This window comes from Perognathus longimembris, chromosome 25 (genome assembly GCF_023159225.1).
Source record: "Perognathus longimembris pacificus isolate PPM17 chromosome 25, ASM2315922v1, whole genome shotgun sequence".
NCBI lineage: Eukaryota > Metazoa > Chordata > Mammalia > Rodentia > Heteromyidae > Perognathus > Perognathus longimembris.
The window spans coordinates 4,560,507-4,574,646 of NC_063185.1; the positions used below are offsets into that span (position 1 = coordinate 4,560,507).

Genomic DNA, 14,140 nt, shown 5'->3' on the forward strand with positions numbered 1-14,140 from the left:
AAGACACTCCACAACACTGAGGCTGCGGCTGAGCTGTGTGAGGCTAACAAATGCAGAGGGAGGGAGGGAGAAGCAACATTTGGTATGATGTCTAGGAACAAAAACCCTGGAAACCACATAAGTCATCAGTAGGAGAATGGGGAAACTGAGGCCCACCAAACCACAGCCAGTGAGGCAAATGTCCCTCCAGCTACATGCAATCCAAAGCAATTGAGTTTGGAAAGCTGAGGAAAGCACCCAGATTCCACTCATGGAGTTTTAAAAGTGCAAATCAATACAATTGGACAGGATGACATGTTCTTACTGGTGGGGGAAGAGGCCCACCAGACAACAACGCTTGCTCACACTCACCTTCCAGATTTTGAAATAATTCTTTATGCACGTGGCAAAACCCCAATTACGGTATGACAGGTGTGAAAATACTGAGAACACATTTGACCTAGGAGCGGAGGGTGAGAGGCTGTGTGTGGGAACACACGTGCGAGGAGCACACGTGGGAATGCACCCACCCTGCCAGTGGGGGACAAACCTGGGTGGCACTAGAACCACACAACAAAGCCACACCTGGAGAAGGGTACAGGCTTCTTAGTTCTCGGGTACCACACAGGACAATTCAGGGGAGGCCAAGTTAGAATCTGCAGCTGATGGTCCTGGAGAGTGTGGCCAATGGTGGTGCAGCAGCCACAAGCCAGGCTGGCCCAGGCTCCAGGCCTCCACTCTGCACGTGCACCTGGGCATGGCCACCCTGCCCTGCCTGCCCTGACCTGACCCAGGGCTATGAGATGCGCTCAATCCACAGGGCAAAAAGGTTGACAGATCTCCAGAGAGCGCGAGAGGAGAGCAAAGCTGGAGAGGAAGATGGCAACCCACTCCAGAAGCATCGGCCTGGCCTGGGGAAAGATGCACCAGAGGGTTGGGTAGCCGGCGAACAATGACAACTGGAGCTGACTGGGCAGTCCCCAGGAAGGGCCCGGCTGGGATCGGAGCTGAACAGGAAGTGGGAGGACTCTCCAAGCGGGGACCTGTACGGCAATACTCTTCTGTATGTGTCTGCCCAGGGGTGACCCCCGCCCAGCCTGCCAGCCCCTACTGTGAGGCAGGCACCAGCTGAAGTCGCCAGAAAGGAAAGGAGGCCTCTCAGGACAGGCACACGCTGAGGCTGGCGATTTCACTTTATTTAGCCAACAATCCACTCCGGGCTGACCGCTCTGCTCTTCCAGCCCACCCACGGCGCTGGAGGGAGTGTGGCACAGGAGGCCAGGGGTTCCCAACTTTGCTTACAACACACCACCACCTCCGTCTCCAGCAGCCACCCCACTGCAGTCTGGGGACCCCCCCCCCAGTGTTCAGCAGCCACCCGAAGGGCCTCGGCCCACCAAACAGGGCACCCCATTCCTGAGATGCCACTCCAGGCCAGGCCTCCAGCCAGGTCCTATCCCCGGCCCTGCTGGGCAAGAAGCAAAGTGTACGAAAATACTTTAATCATTTCTTTGAAACGGTTAAGAAATAAGGTCGTCTTATTTTTTTACAATCCCAGTAAAAAAAAAAAAAAGTTCACATTAGCATGTGGGCCCGGATGAGGCCCTCGGCGGCCCATGGGCCGCTCAGTAGAAGCGCTTGTTCCGTTCCTGGCGCTTCTGGAACACCACGGCGCCCACCACAGCACACACGATGATACCCAGCAGCGCACACAGCAGCAGCAGGAACACCCGCCACCCTGTCAGCGGCCCACCGCGGAAGTTCCCCGTGGGGTCGTCCACGTTGTCTGAGGGAGAAGAAAGAGGGAGGTGAGCAGGAAGGCCTGCTCAGGCTTGGCCCCGGGACACGGGGACCCCCTGGGGGCCCACTGCGCCCACTCTACTAGAGGACCCAGGCCCCGGGGATCCTGCGCCTGCGTGTGCTCTGCTAGCAGGGATGGTTGCACCCAGCACTTCTGGGGCGCTCTCCGATCGTCTCAGGTGTAAGCAGAGGTGCAGGACGCCCTATCCCCCACAGCACAGGGGAAGACTCCCCATCTCTAGCCACACAGCTCTGGCCTGAGGGCGCCCCGCCCCCAGCCTCCATGGAGGCCTTCAGGGTGTCCTCCCAGGCCGAGCCTCTGGACCAAGCCTTGTGGGCCCCCCCCCCCCACATGCTGGAGTCCCCTCAGGCCACTTCCTGACCCCCGGTGCTTTTCGGATCATCTGCTCAGCCATGGGCTCTCGCAGGCCCTGCTGGCCTGTCCTCGGCCAGGGTGGCTGGCCTGACCTAGCACCAGCCACAGCGAGGTAGAGCAAGCGAGCTTGGGAAGCGGGTGCGGAAGGAGGCAGGGAACTGCCATGTCAGGGACTGACTTAAGTCTCTGCCTTGCCGGCCACCAGGGGCGCCGGGCAGCCAGAACTCCTCTGACCACATGCTGGCCTACAATAGGGTCTGTTTGAGTCCAAACCATTTCGTAGCAAATTTGACTTGAAAGTGAGTGGTCACATAAAACCTAGCCCCAGAGCCCATCAGGCAGGCATGTGCCCCGTGCAATATACTGGCCCAGCAGCGGTGCAGGTGGAGTGAGCTGGAAGGTTAGAGGACGGCAAGTCCTGCCTCTCCCTCTGAGTTGCAAGGAAAGCTGAGGATTGGCCCTCCAGGCAATTGCTCCAGGCCAGGCAGAAGTGGACACCAGGGGCCCAGGCGTGCGTGCACAGAGAACCCACAGTGAGGAAGCTGTCCTGCCCAGACTTCCTTCTGGAAGAATGTCCACATCCCTGGCCTCCAGCAGTGCCATCACCAGTGGCAGTGAAGTCCAAGGGCCCACAACCACACCAGAAGAGGCAGACAGGCTGTGGCACGAGCCTGAGGCCTGTGCACATGTACTGCACACGTACCACACACGTACCTTTCGGTGACCTTAGGAAGTTGACACCAGGCTCGATCTTGGTCCAGTCGATGTTTTCCTCATCAGGTGTGTGCTCCACCATGAGCTGGAACAGCTTGATGGAGATGATGTCATGGTTGTCTGCAGGATCAAGAAGGAATCTAGAACAGCCAGCGCCAGCAGAAGGGGGCCAGAATCCCCCCGGAAGAGAAGCTGCTGCCTGCCGTGGCCACAGAGAGCAGCCAGGTCCCACGCCTGGGCCTCGGTCCTTCCCAGCTACCCTCAGTACCCAGCCAGGCAGAACTACAGAGAACTGGGTTCACTCCCCAGCCTGGCATGAACATGCCACAGAAAGAGCCCTTGCAGACAGTGGAGAGAAGAGAGCACAGACTGCACGCCCCTGTAAGTGGGAGCCCCAGGCCTGCTGCTGCACTAACAGATCTTACGTGGGCTCAGTGAGATCACTCCAGTGGCTAGTTGGGGAGGGGGGGTGTGGTCTGTGTGGAAGCAGGGCTGCTGCCTGGAAGGCTCCCACAAGAGGTGATGGAGACCAAGTCCTGCCGGGCAGCAAGAGGGCAGCATGCAGGTGGAGCCGGCAGGCCTTGCCAGTAGACTGGAGGGGGCGGGATAACACCAAGGCTGTCCCAAGCGACAGTGGTGTTGCTCAGGGTCACTGAGGGTCACACGAGCGGCCTGGGGCACATGCTGAGCGGACAGCTGTTTCTAGAGACAGACATGTGCAAGTCCATGATGACAAGGAAGGTGTGGATGGCCCACACCTGTAATCTGAGCTACTCAGGAGGCTGAACTCTGAGGACCGGGGGGTCAAAGCCAGCCAGGGTAGGAAGGTCCATGAGACTCTTATCTCTAATGAACCACCAGAAAACCAGAAGTGGAGCTGTAGCTCAAAGTGGCAGAACTCTAGCCTAGAACTCTAGCCTTGAGCAAAAGAGCTCAGGGCCAGCACCTAGGCCCTGAGTTCAAGCCTCACAACCTACCAAAACAAAAAACAAGGCCACACACCAAGGAGAATGGGCTCTTTGCTTGGCCCGGGACTCACCAGACAAGTCGCCGGTGCCAGCTGAGGCTCCGAAGTAGTAGCCAGTGGGCAAGCGCACACCCGTGAGGTCGATGCAGTTCTTCCACTCATTCCTGTCCTCCAAGTCTGTCATCACCTGTGATGGGCAGCCTGTTAGCACAGCCCTGGGCCCACGCGGCCGCAGCTCACAGCCCAGAGCCCGCGGCCCGCACACTCACCGTCAGGCGGCCCCTCGAGTATCGTACGGCCAGGAAGGTATCATGGTCCCGGTTGCGGAAGTCAGCGGTGCAGCCCGCCAGCTCGGTCCAGCGGCCATCCTTGCTGTGGTCGTAGGACAGGGAGCCATTGTTCACCATCACCGACACGTACGGGAACACGCGCTGGGACCAAGACTCGGGTTACTCCACGCCCGGCCTGGCCTGCGGGCAGAAATGAGGACCCCACCACCCCCAGGCCCTGAGGCTGTCTTGGTGCCAGGCCCTGGGGGAAGCCCCCGTCCCCACCTTAAGCCCACCATGCCCCACTTGCTGCTGTGTGGCAGGGCGCAGCCTACCTCGGTGGTCTCATCATTGGGGTACGTGTCCAGGAAGACGGCTAGGCCATGGAAGTTGTCTTTGCTTCCAAACACAGGCCCTGAAAAAACGGAGGACAAAGCCAGGTCACATGGCACACAGAACTGGGTAGCAGGCCTCAGCTTCTCCCCTTCCTCTCCCCGTGAGACACCGCCCCCCCCCCCCCGGCTGCCTCCCAAGGCCTCATCCATGAGCAGTAGATAGCACAGGGGGAGACCCTGGGCACAAGAATGGGGACACCCCATTCCCTGGCCCACCCAGTGGTCCCTGGGGGCCTGGCAGAGCCACCTGGGCCAGGGCGGCTCACCTGGCACCAGGCGATCCCGGGTGTACCACAAGGCGATGCCATCTCCATGCAGATTCTTCTTGCCCGTGCCGTGGACTTTGAAGTGGACGTGCATCTCCCAGTCCTTGAGGAAGCAAGGCTGGAGGGGAACAGGAGGGTGGCTCAGACTCTTCAGGGCCTTGGGGCAAATCGGTGATCCCAGCACAGACCCCAGCCCACATCCACACAGGGCGCTCCCTTCTTGTCACAGGCCAGGCAGCAGGGTGCGAGGGGCCACTGACCTCAGAGGACCAGGTGAGGAGCGAGAGGCGGCCTGAGGCCCGCCTGTGCCCGCCAGCCTCCTCATCGCCCCTGCCTGCCGGCCTCCTCTCCCTCTTCTGTATCAGGCAAACCCTCGAGCCCCTTTCCTGTCACGCCCACTGTGTCCCACCCTGGATCATAGAGAAGGGTCACTCTTATTTGAGCCACACACTTTTAAACAAATGAAGAGGGAAGAAAACTTCTCCATGGAGAAAGGGATGGTCTAGGCTACACAGACCGGGCGCCCTCTCCGGGTTGCCCAAGTGGAGCCTGGCACGAGGGAGACTCCAGGCAGCCCGGGTCACAGGAGCGGCGTCGACAGCCTCGCCTCACCACACAGGAAGTGCAACAAAAGCCTCCACAAGAATCACTTGAGGAAGTGGCAGATAGGCAAGAGGAAAGAGCAACCTGCTGACCAAGGTAAGCTCAAAGTAACAAAGGAAAGAGTCATCAGAAAGACAAACTGAAACAAGACACTGTTGATCTGTTAGACTGGCAACTATTAAAGACCATCCATATCCAATGCAGGGGTTGGAAGCGTGGCTCAGTTGATAGAACGCTAGCCAATGAGCAAAGGTATCAAGTACTAAGATCCAGTACTGATCTTGGCCAAGAAAAGAAAGAAAAATAATCAATGCAGATAAGGACACAGAGAAACAAATACTTTCAAACCAGTACAACTGTAAGTGGTCCCATTTTCTTTGGGGTAGTGTGTGTGTGTGATTGTGTGTTTGTGTGTGTGCACGCGCGTGCACGCACCAGTTCTGGAGTTGAGGCAGTATAGGTGTGTGCGCATGCACGCACCAGTACTGGGGTTTGAACTCAGGGCTTCATATTTATTCTTGCTTAGCTTTTTTTTTTAAAACTAATGACTGGGCTCTGCCACTTGAGCCACACCTCTGCTTTCTGCTGGTGACCTGGAGATAAGGGTCTCATGAACTGTCCTTCCCCAGGCAGGCTTCAAGGTGAGCTCCTCAGATCTCAGCCTCCTGAATAGCCAAGATTACAGCCACCACTACCCAGCTCTGTGGAGCAATTTGACTGCAGCCCTTTGGCAAAAGACAGATTCCACTTACACCTAAAAATACCCACGATACCAGAAAAGTTTTCAGTCCTAAAGGCACCATTTAGAGCTAAAGAAAAGTTGAGAAAACGAGCAAGCTAGGTGCCCTTGGCTCACACTTGTAATCCTACTCAGGAGGATGAGATCAGAAAGATCATGGTTCAAAGACAGCCCTGGGCAGAAAAGACTCCATCTCCAAAATAACCAAAAAAAAGCAAGACTGGAAGTATGGCTCAACTGGTAGAACCAAGAAAGAGCAAGTATGAGGCTTCAAGTTCAAATATAAGTACTAACCCCCTAAAAAGGGGGGGAGGGGCACTGGGAATATGGCCTAGTGGTAGAGTACCTGCCTCATATACATGAAGGCCTGGGTTTGATTCCTCAGCCCCACATATATAGAGAAAAAGCCAGAAGTGGTGTTGTGGCTCAAGTGGTAGAGTGCTAGCCTTGAGCAAAAAGAAGCCAGTGACAGTACTCAGGCCCTGAGTTCAAGCCCCAGGACTGGCAAAAAAAAGAAAAAAAGGAAGACAGACAAGCACCAAAGACAGGTAACTCCAAGAAGGGAACTTGAGAAGCATTTTCCTTTCTGCACTGGGACAGTGTCACCGTGACCCTGAGTACTGCACTGAGTTCTGCACTGGGACACTGTGTCACCACCACCCTGAGTACTGCACGGTTTGGGACACTCTGTCACCATGACCCTGCGTACTACCTGAGGATAGGATTTCTGAGGCCAGAAGTTCCTCACCAGGTAGACTGCTGCCATGGTCTGGTCGAAGATGGGAAAACCTCTGTGGTGGGCTGGAAATGTGGCTTAGTGGTAGAGTGCCTGCCTCCTGGGTTCGATTCCTCAGCACCACATACACAGAAAAAGCCAGAAGTGGTGGTGTGGTTCAAGTGGTAGAGTGCTAGCCTTGAGCAAAAGAAGCTCAAGGACAGTGCTTAGGCCCTGAGGCCAAGTCCCAGGACTGGCAAAACAAACAACAACAATACGTGGGTATTTTTAAGTGTAAGTGGAATCTGTGTTCTCACTGCCCCCGCCCCCAGCTGAATGACACACCTCCAGTGCCAGATGGCAGACAAGTAACAGGGTGAGGACGGGGAAGAGCCAAGGAGGAAAAGGCGCTGAAGCCCAAACTCTCCAGAAAGCAATCCTGATTCCCAGAGAGGATCTGTGTACCCCTCCACTAGCCGCTGCCCCGTCACTTCTCCATCCGTAAGCTCCCGGCCCCCACAGGGCAGAGGGGTGGAGTTCAGCTCCCCCTTCTACTCTTGGTCAAGGGTAAAGGCCTCTGCTACAGCACAGCCGGGAGCTCAGCCTTGTTGGCTTCACAACTTCAGGAGGAAAAAAGAATGGGTTTCAGGACAGACACAGGTACAAGAACCTTGGGAGCCAGGAAAAAGACCAATCAAAGATTGAAACAAAACCCACACCACCATGTCCATGTTCCAGCACAGGCAATCTGGCTCTGGCTCCACCAGACACTTTGTTCTCACTGAGGGCACCAAGCACCCAACGACACCACACAGCCTGCCAGAGAACACGGGGTAGGGCTGCAGCAGGGGAAGCCCGGGAGCGTTTCCAGTTCTGGTATGGGCACACTCACGAACTGTGGAGGGCAAGGAGAGGGCATAGAAGCGGGGCTCCAGGGCAGGGAGAGCTGGGAAGTGTAGTTGGGCAGTGTAGCGCACATCTGCAATCCCAGCTACTCTGAGGCAGAGGCAAGAGCACAGCAAGTTTACAGCCATACTGGCCAAGTCAGTGAGACCCCATCTTGAAAACAAAGTAAAAACAAAAGGATGCTGGGTGCACTGGCTCACACCTATATGCCAGCTACTCAGGAGGCTGAGAGCTGAGCATTGTGGTGCAAAGCCAGCCCAGGCAGAAAAGTCCAATTAACCACTCAAAAACTAGTAATGGTGCTGTGGCTCTCAAGGAGTAGAGCTCTTGCCAGCCCTGAGCATAAAGAGGCTCAAGGATAGCACCCAGACCCTGAGTTCAAGCCCCACAACTCTAAGTATTAGAACAAAACAAATCCTGGGGCACCTAGGGCAACTCTGTATTATTTCATACAACTGCACATGAATTGACAGTTATTTCAAAATAAAAATTAAAACTAAAAAGTAAATAAAGGATCAATAACACAAGCCTAAAAGCTAAACAACACAACTTTCATAAGAAATGCTTAGCCAGGGGGCTGGGGATATGGCCTAGTGGCAAGAGCGCTTGCCTCGTATACTTGAAGCCCTGGGTTCGATTCCCCAGCACCACATATACAGAAAATGGCCAGAAGTGGCGCTGTGGCTCAAGTGGCAGAGTGCTAGCCTTGAGCAAAGAAAAGCCAGGGACAGTGCTCAGGCCCTGAGTCCAAGACCCAGGACTGGCAAAAAAAAAATAATAATAAAATAAAATAAAAAATAAAAGAAATGCTTAGCCAGGCAATGGTGGCTCATGTCTGTCATCCTAACTACCCAGGAGGCTGAGCTCTGAGGATCATGGTTCGAAGCCAACCTGGGCAGAAAAGTCCATGAGACTCTTATCTTCAGCTAACCACCAAAAGCTGGAAGTGGAGCTGTGACACAAAGTTGGTAGAGTGCTATCCTTGGGCACAAAAGGGAACGGCACCTAGGCCCTGAGTTCAAACCCCAGGATGGACACACACACACACACACACACACACACACACACACGATTAGATTTAAGCAATGATTAATTGGATATGACACCAAAAGCACAGCTGCATTAACAAGATAAACTGCACCTCACCAAAATTAAAACCTTTTGTACACGAAAGAGCAATATTTAAGACAGTGACAAGCACAGAATGGGAGAACGCATCTGACCAAAGCTGCAGCTACCACAAAGCCTCCCTCAGGATGGGCCTGCATGGCCTCTTTGTCCCCCATGTCCTCTGCTCCAGCCTGCAGGTACCTGGAGATCTAGCATCCTCAGCCAACACCAAAGCTCAGTGTCTCTCCCAGGAGTAGGTGACAGAGACAAAGAGAAAAGTGCACGAGGCACCCCGCCAGCTCCAAGAAGGGAGGATGAGCAGAAAAGCCTAAGAGTTCTAAGCAACATCATTCAAGAAGTACAAGAAATATTCAAAGTGTTTACAGAATATTAGAAGGGCCTACAAGGAAAGGTGTTAGAGCTGAGAGGCGGGGGAAGGAAGGGGCTTTGAAAGTTAGGTAAAGACAAATGGGCATCACCAAGCCACTAGTAATGCAAACCAGCAGCTACCTGCATAATCTAAGCCACTGTCTCAAAGGCATCTCATTCTTGTGGCTAAATCCAGGTTTCTAAGAGTTCTACTGATCCTGCACCTTGTTCTTTCCTTTCTAAAAAAAAGAATACTATGGTGAATCCATTTCTATGAAAAATATAAGGCTATGCTACCACCTAAAAATTTTATCCGAGCTGGGCCTGCGGCTCAGAGGTAGTATACTGGCATTCATGAGGCCCTAGGTTCAACCCCAACCATACACACACGTGCACGCGCGCGCGCTCACACACACACACACACACACACAGAAGAAAAAAGGCAGGGGAAAAAATTGAAAGATCAAAGATAGAATAATGTGACAGAATGCAATCTGGGGGAGATGTCATGGTTAAAGTACTGAGTGGGTGGGTGGCACTTGAACTGAGACTTCACAGATGAAAAGAAACCAAGCAGGCATGAAGAACCAGGAGGCAGTGTCCCAGACAGAGGGAACAAGTGCAAAGGCCCTGAGGCAGGAAGGCAGCCAGAGTGGCTAGAACAAAAGTTACAGATGAAAGGACTAATGATGCCAGGCACCAGGATCCAGACTGTGAAGATATAATACAAAGTCACACCTTCAGAGGAGGCAAATGTGCGGGGGCGCAGGACAGAAAGAGAGGACAGACAGACCATGCAGCACAAGGACAATGCAGGCTTCCAGAAATACATGAGAAAGTCAGCCAGACAGGCTAGGAGAGCAGAGGGAGAGAGACAACTAGGCCAGCAGTGTAGGCTATGGTAGGCAGGATCAGGCAAAAGCAGAGGCAGGTTCCTTGCCAAGTTATGACCTAGTCCAAAATCACTTCCCGTTCACTCCTTTCATGTCAGGAACTTCCTTAGTATAGACACTGTTCAGTAGTTAATCTTGACTACTGTTCACATGTGCCATGCCAACTTAAGCTCCTCCATACCCAGGCAAGTGTCAAAGACTGAAATTGTCCATAATTCTAGGCATTCTGCAGCACTGTTGGCAAGGTCCATAACCAAGCCCTGGAGAAGGGGACTAAGTGCAAGTATATTCAACGGAAGAGGCAAGCATATTAAATAAACAGCTGGGAGTGAACACCAGACACATCAGTTTAAACATTCTTTCTGCCGCTCATCATAAAGGCCATGTATTTCAAAGAGCCAGTATAAAAATTAAATCTGGTGCTGGGAATATGGCCTAGTGGTAGAGTACTTTCCTTGCATACATTAAGCCCTGGGTTTGATTCCTCAGCACCACATATATAGAAAAAGCCAGAAGTGGCACTGTGGCTCAAGTGGTAGGGTGCTAGCCTTGAGCAAAAAGAAGCCAGGGACAGTGCTCAGGCTCTGAGTTCAAGCCCCAGGACTGGCAAAATAATAATAATAATAAACTACTGAATTAAACCTAGGGCTGGGAATGTGGCTTAGTGGTAAAGTGCTTGCCTAGTATGCATGAGGCCCTGGGTTCAATTCCTCATTACCACATACACAGAAAAAGTCAGAAGTAGCACTGTGGCTCAAATGGTAAAGCACTAGCCTTGAGCACAGAGAGGCTCAAGGACAGAGTCCAGGACTGGAATAGGTCAGTGCCTAGCACACAGCCAAGTACATAATAAAGATCCAGTTTGCTGCATTCTTCCCACTAGTAAGAGGATTCACTTCATACAGTCTTGACTACTTTCTGGCTATGTGACATTGGGTGAAAGGGCGCTTTCAACTCGTTTTCTTTGCTTCTCAGCAAAATGGAGACAACAGCACTTCTCCTGGCATGTTTTTTTAAGAAATGAAATGAGCCCAGGACACAATGGCTCAAATCTGTAATCCTAGCTACTCTGGAGGATAATGGCTCAAAGCCAACATGGGTAGAAAAGTCTGCCAAACCCCATCACCAATTAACCAGAAGAAAGTTTAACTGGAAAAAAACCAGCAAAGAGTGTAAGGCTCTGAGTTAAAAATCCCAGTACAGGCACCACCACCCCTTAAAAAAAAAAAAGAAGAAAAGTTTTATAAAGAAGTTAAATAAGAAAAGTGCAAAAAGCCAGACAGCAGTGGGTCATGCCTATAATGCTAGCTACTCAGGATGCTGAGATCTGAGGACCTCAGTTTCCGGCTAGTCAGGAAAGGAAAAGTCCACTGATAAATTGGTGCTGTGGCTCAAGTGGCAGAGAGCTAGCCTTGGGAGGAAAAGCTCAAGAACAATGCCCAGGCCTTCAGTTCAAGCCCCAGGACCAGTTTGTATGTGTACACACACACACACACAGTACAAAGTCAAGTCCAGCTTCTGACACAGAAACTTATCTATTACTAGTGTGATGAAGATGGAGAAGGAACAGGAGAGAGGGACAAGTGTATAACGCAAGCTCGAGTCCTGGCTGCTGGGATGGGAGAGTGGCTCACTGAACAGTAGATGCCTAGCTGTGGAAAGCCCTCACCTGGTGATTCCAAATTGAGCCCTCTTTGCTGCGCTCGTCTGGGGTCAGTCGCACATACTGGCTGGTGAGCATGGTGCTGCCTTGGAAGTCCCAGAGAGGCATGGAGCTGGAGCCCACTCCTGTGGGCAGAGACAGGCAGACACAGGTGCCTCAGAGGCCATGCCAGGTGGCTTTGCCAGGAGCCAAAAATTCACAGGGCGGCTCTGGGCCAGAGAAAGGGCACGCCCTCCCCTTCACCCTTCACTCCTTCCCGCCCCGCCGAGGCCCAGCGCGGTGTCGGCCTCACCCCCCACCCTTCCCGCCAGGCCCAGGGCCAGCGCGGCCTCGGCCTCACCCCCACACTCCCTTCCCGCCTCAGGCCTCACCCTGGTAGGGTTTGATGAGCGAGTGCTCGCGCTTCAGGTGTTCACTGTTGCCGTCGGTTATGTCGGCAGCCACCGACCCGAGCAACAGAAGGAAATGGAGAAGTGTGGCGGGGCCGGGGCCGGGGCCAGGAAGCCCAGGCCTCCCCGGGCACCGCTGGCCCCAGCCCCAGCACCAAAACCAGCGCTCGGCCGCCATCCTCGTCTCCTCCGGGCCACTTCCGCCCCCGGACTTCCGCCTTCCGGGTGTTCTACATAACGGCCTCCGGGCGGAAGCCTTCTAACCCTGGCGTCACCGAGGAGTTAAAAGGCAAAGCCACGCCGTTAAAGAAGGCAGCGGATGGACAGGCCGAACAGCCCCCCCATCCGGATCGAGGGCCATTCCATCACTTTGGGGGTTACTAAGCACCTGTCAGCCGGCCTCGTCAATGAGCTCTTAGAATGACAAGACCGGGGACCAATCACAGAACAGCACGTTAAGCTTGTGAGCCAATGAGGCGCGGAGGAATGATTTGAGCGACGGCAGAGCAGGGGCGTGGTCTTGGGAGCGAAGCGTCCTGGAACTTGAAGTTTCCAGGGAAACTTCAGGAGCTAGGCCGGCAGACTGTCCAGTGCTTGGCTTCTACGCGGGTCAGGCCTCAGGGTGAATTTTCCCAGTCCCGGGGTCGGGGGCGGAAGCAGATCTAAAGGTGATCTCCATCCTAAGCCACCCTGGGTAGCCGGGGACAAACCTTAAACGGTCCCTAACCTGATTCCCCAGCAATTTTCCCACACCTCTTGTAAACTTCAGTTAAGCGCTGGTGGCTCAAGCCTGTAATCCCAGCTACTCAGTAGGCTGAGATCTGAGGATCATGATTCGACGCCAGCCAGGGAAGGAACGTCTGCGAGACTCTTAGTTCCAACAAATTACTCAGAAAAAGCCAGAAGTGGTGCTGTGGTTCAAATGGTAGAGCACTTTGAGTGAAAAAGCTCAGGGATAGTGCATGTGTGCACGTACACACACACACACACACACACACACACACACACACACTAGAAAATCTACATTACCTCTACAAAATACCTTTATTTATTTATTTGTTTGTTTGTTTATTGTGGCCAGGATTAAACTTAGGGATTCCTGATCTTACAAGCCTGGGCTACTTGTGGAATCTTCATTGGAGTCTTCATCCCAAAAATAAAGTTAAAGAACTATGTAGATACTGAAAGGTAGACTGGAAGCAAGACTGAATTCTGGATGAGGGAGGACAAGGCATAAACCAACGAGATCTCTGCAAGGAAGGAGAATTAGAAATCAGTTAACTGATCAGCTATGGGAAGCCAGGGAGAGAGAAGCCGAGAACAGGGTTCTGTGGAGTAGACATAACCTCAGCACACTCACAGAGTAGGGAAAGGTAGATGAGGGCAAAGAAGTGGGAAATCCCAGGGTCAGCCAGGATCCCTGGGGAAAAGATGTGGGATAGGCCTTCCTAGTAGAGAGGTAGAGAGAGAGGCATGTCTCCCACAGCAGGGGAGGGAGGTCACAGGAAGCACAGCCTGTGGTCTGGGCTGTGGCAAAGGAGAAAGATGAGCTGTTGGCATCTGGGACAGTGGTGGCTCAGGTCTGTGTTTCTATACCCAGAGCACATTCACAATTTAGCAGATCTCTACAACTTGGACAACTCACTGGGCTTCTGTTTCCTGGTTTGTAAAGTGGGAATAATTGAGTACCACTCAAAATGATTGTGAGTATCCAATGAAGTCAAGAGAAGACTATGTCATCTGGAAAGCAGCTGATGAAGCCTAGACCTAAATCCATGGTACAGCCAACAAGCAAGCCCCACTTATATCACTGGTACTTTAATAAGGTCATCTTTGGCAATGTTCCAGGGCCCACAACCCTAGCCTTTATGCATACCAGGTCTTACTGGATTCCTCTGAGTGTCCTGAAGGTTTTTTGTTGTTGTTGTTGTTTTTGCCAGTCCTGGGCCTTGGACTCAGGGCCTGAGCACTGTCCCTGGCTTCCTTT

At 53.2% G+C, this 14,140-nt stretch overlaps 1 protein-coding gene across 1 annotated transcript; it reads right to left on the reverse strand.

The window, feature by feature from the left end:
• Window positions 1–1,464: 1,464 nt before the first annotated feature.
• Lman2 (lectin, mannose binding 2) lies at window positions 1,465–12,401 on the reverse strand. The gene is made up of 8 exons (XM_048334107.1): window positions 12,136–12,401; window positions 11,771–11,889; window positions 4,767–4,884; window positions 4,441–4,520; window positions 4,106–4,267; window positions 3,909–4,023; window positions 2,870–2,989; window positions 1,465–1,765 (listed from the first exon to the last, which is right to left on the reverse strand). Exons 1-8 carry the CDS (start codon window positions 12,329–12,331, stop codon window positions 1,605–1,607), a joined length of 1,071 nt encoding a protein of 356 aa, XP_048190064.1. The 5' UTR covers window positions 12,332–12,401; the 3' UTR covers window positions 1,465–1,604.
• Window positions 12,402–14,140: the final 1,739 nt, after the last annotated feature.

Excerpts from the sequence above, each read along its gene's own strand:
- Lman2 (XM_048334107.1), bottom strand. The coding sequence starts at position 12,331 with ATGGCGGCCGAGCGCTGGTTTTGGTGCTGGGGCTGGGGCCAGCGGTGC. Across the intron at positions 4,521-4,766 it reads CCGGGATCGCCTGGTGCCAG|GGCCTGTGTTTGGAAGCAAA; the intron begins GTGAGCCGCCCT and ends CCGTTTTTTCAG. Across the intron at positions 2,990-3,908 it reads TGGCACCGGCGACTTGTCTG|ACAACCATGACATCATCTCC; the intron begins GTGAGTCCCGGG and ends TTGATCCTGCAG.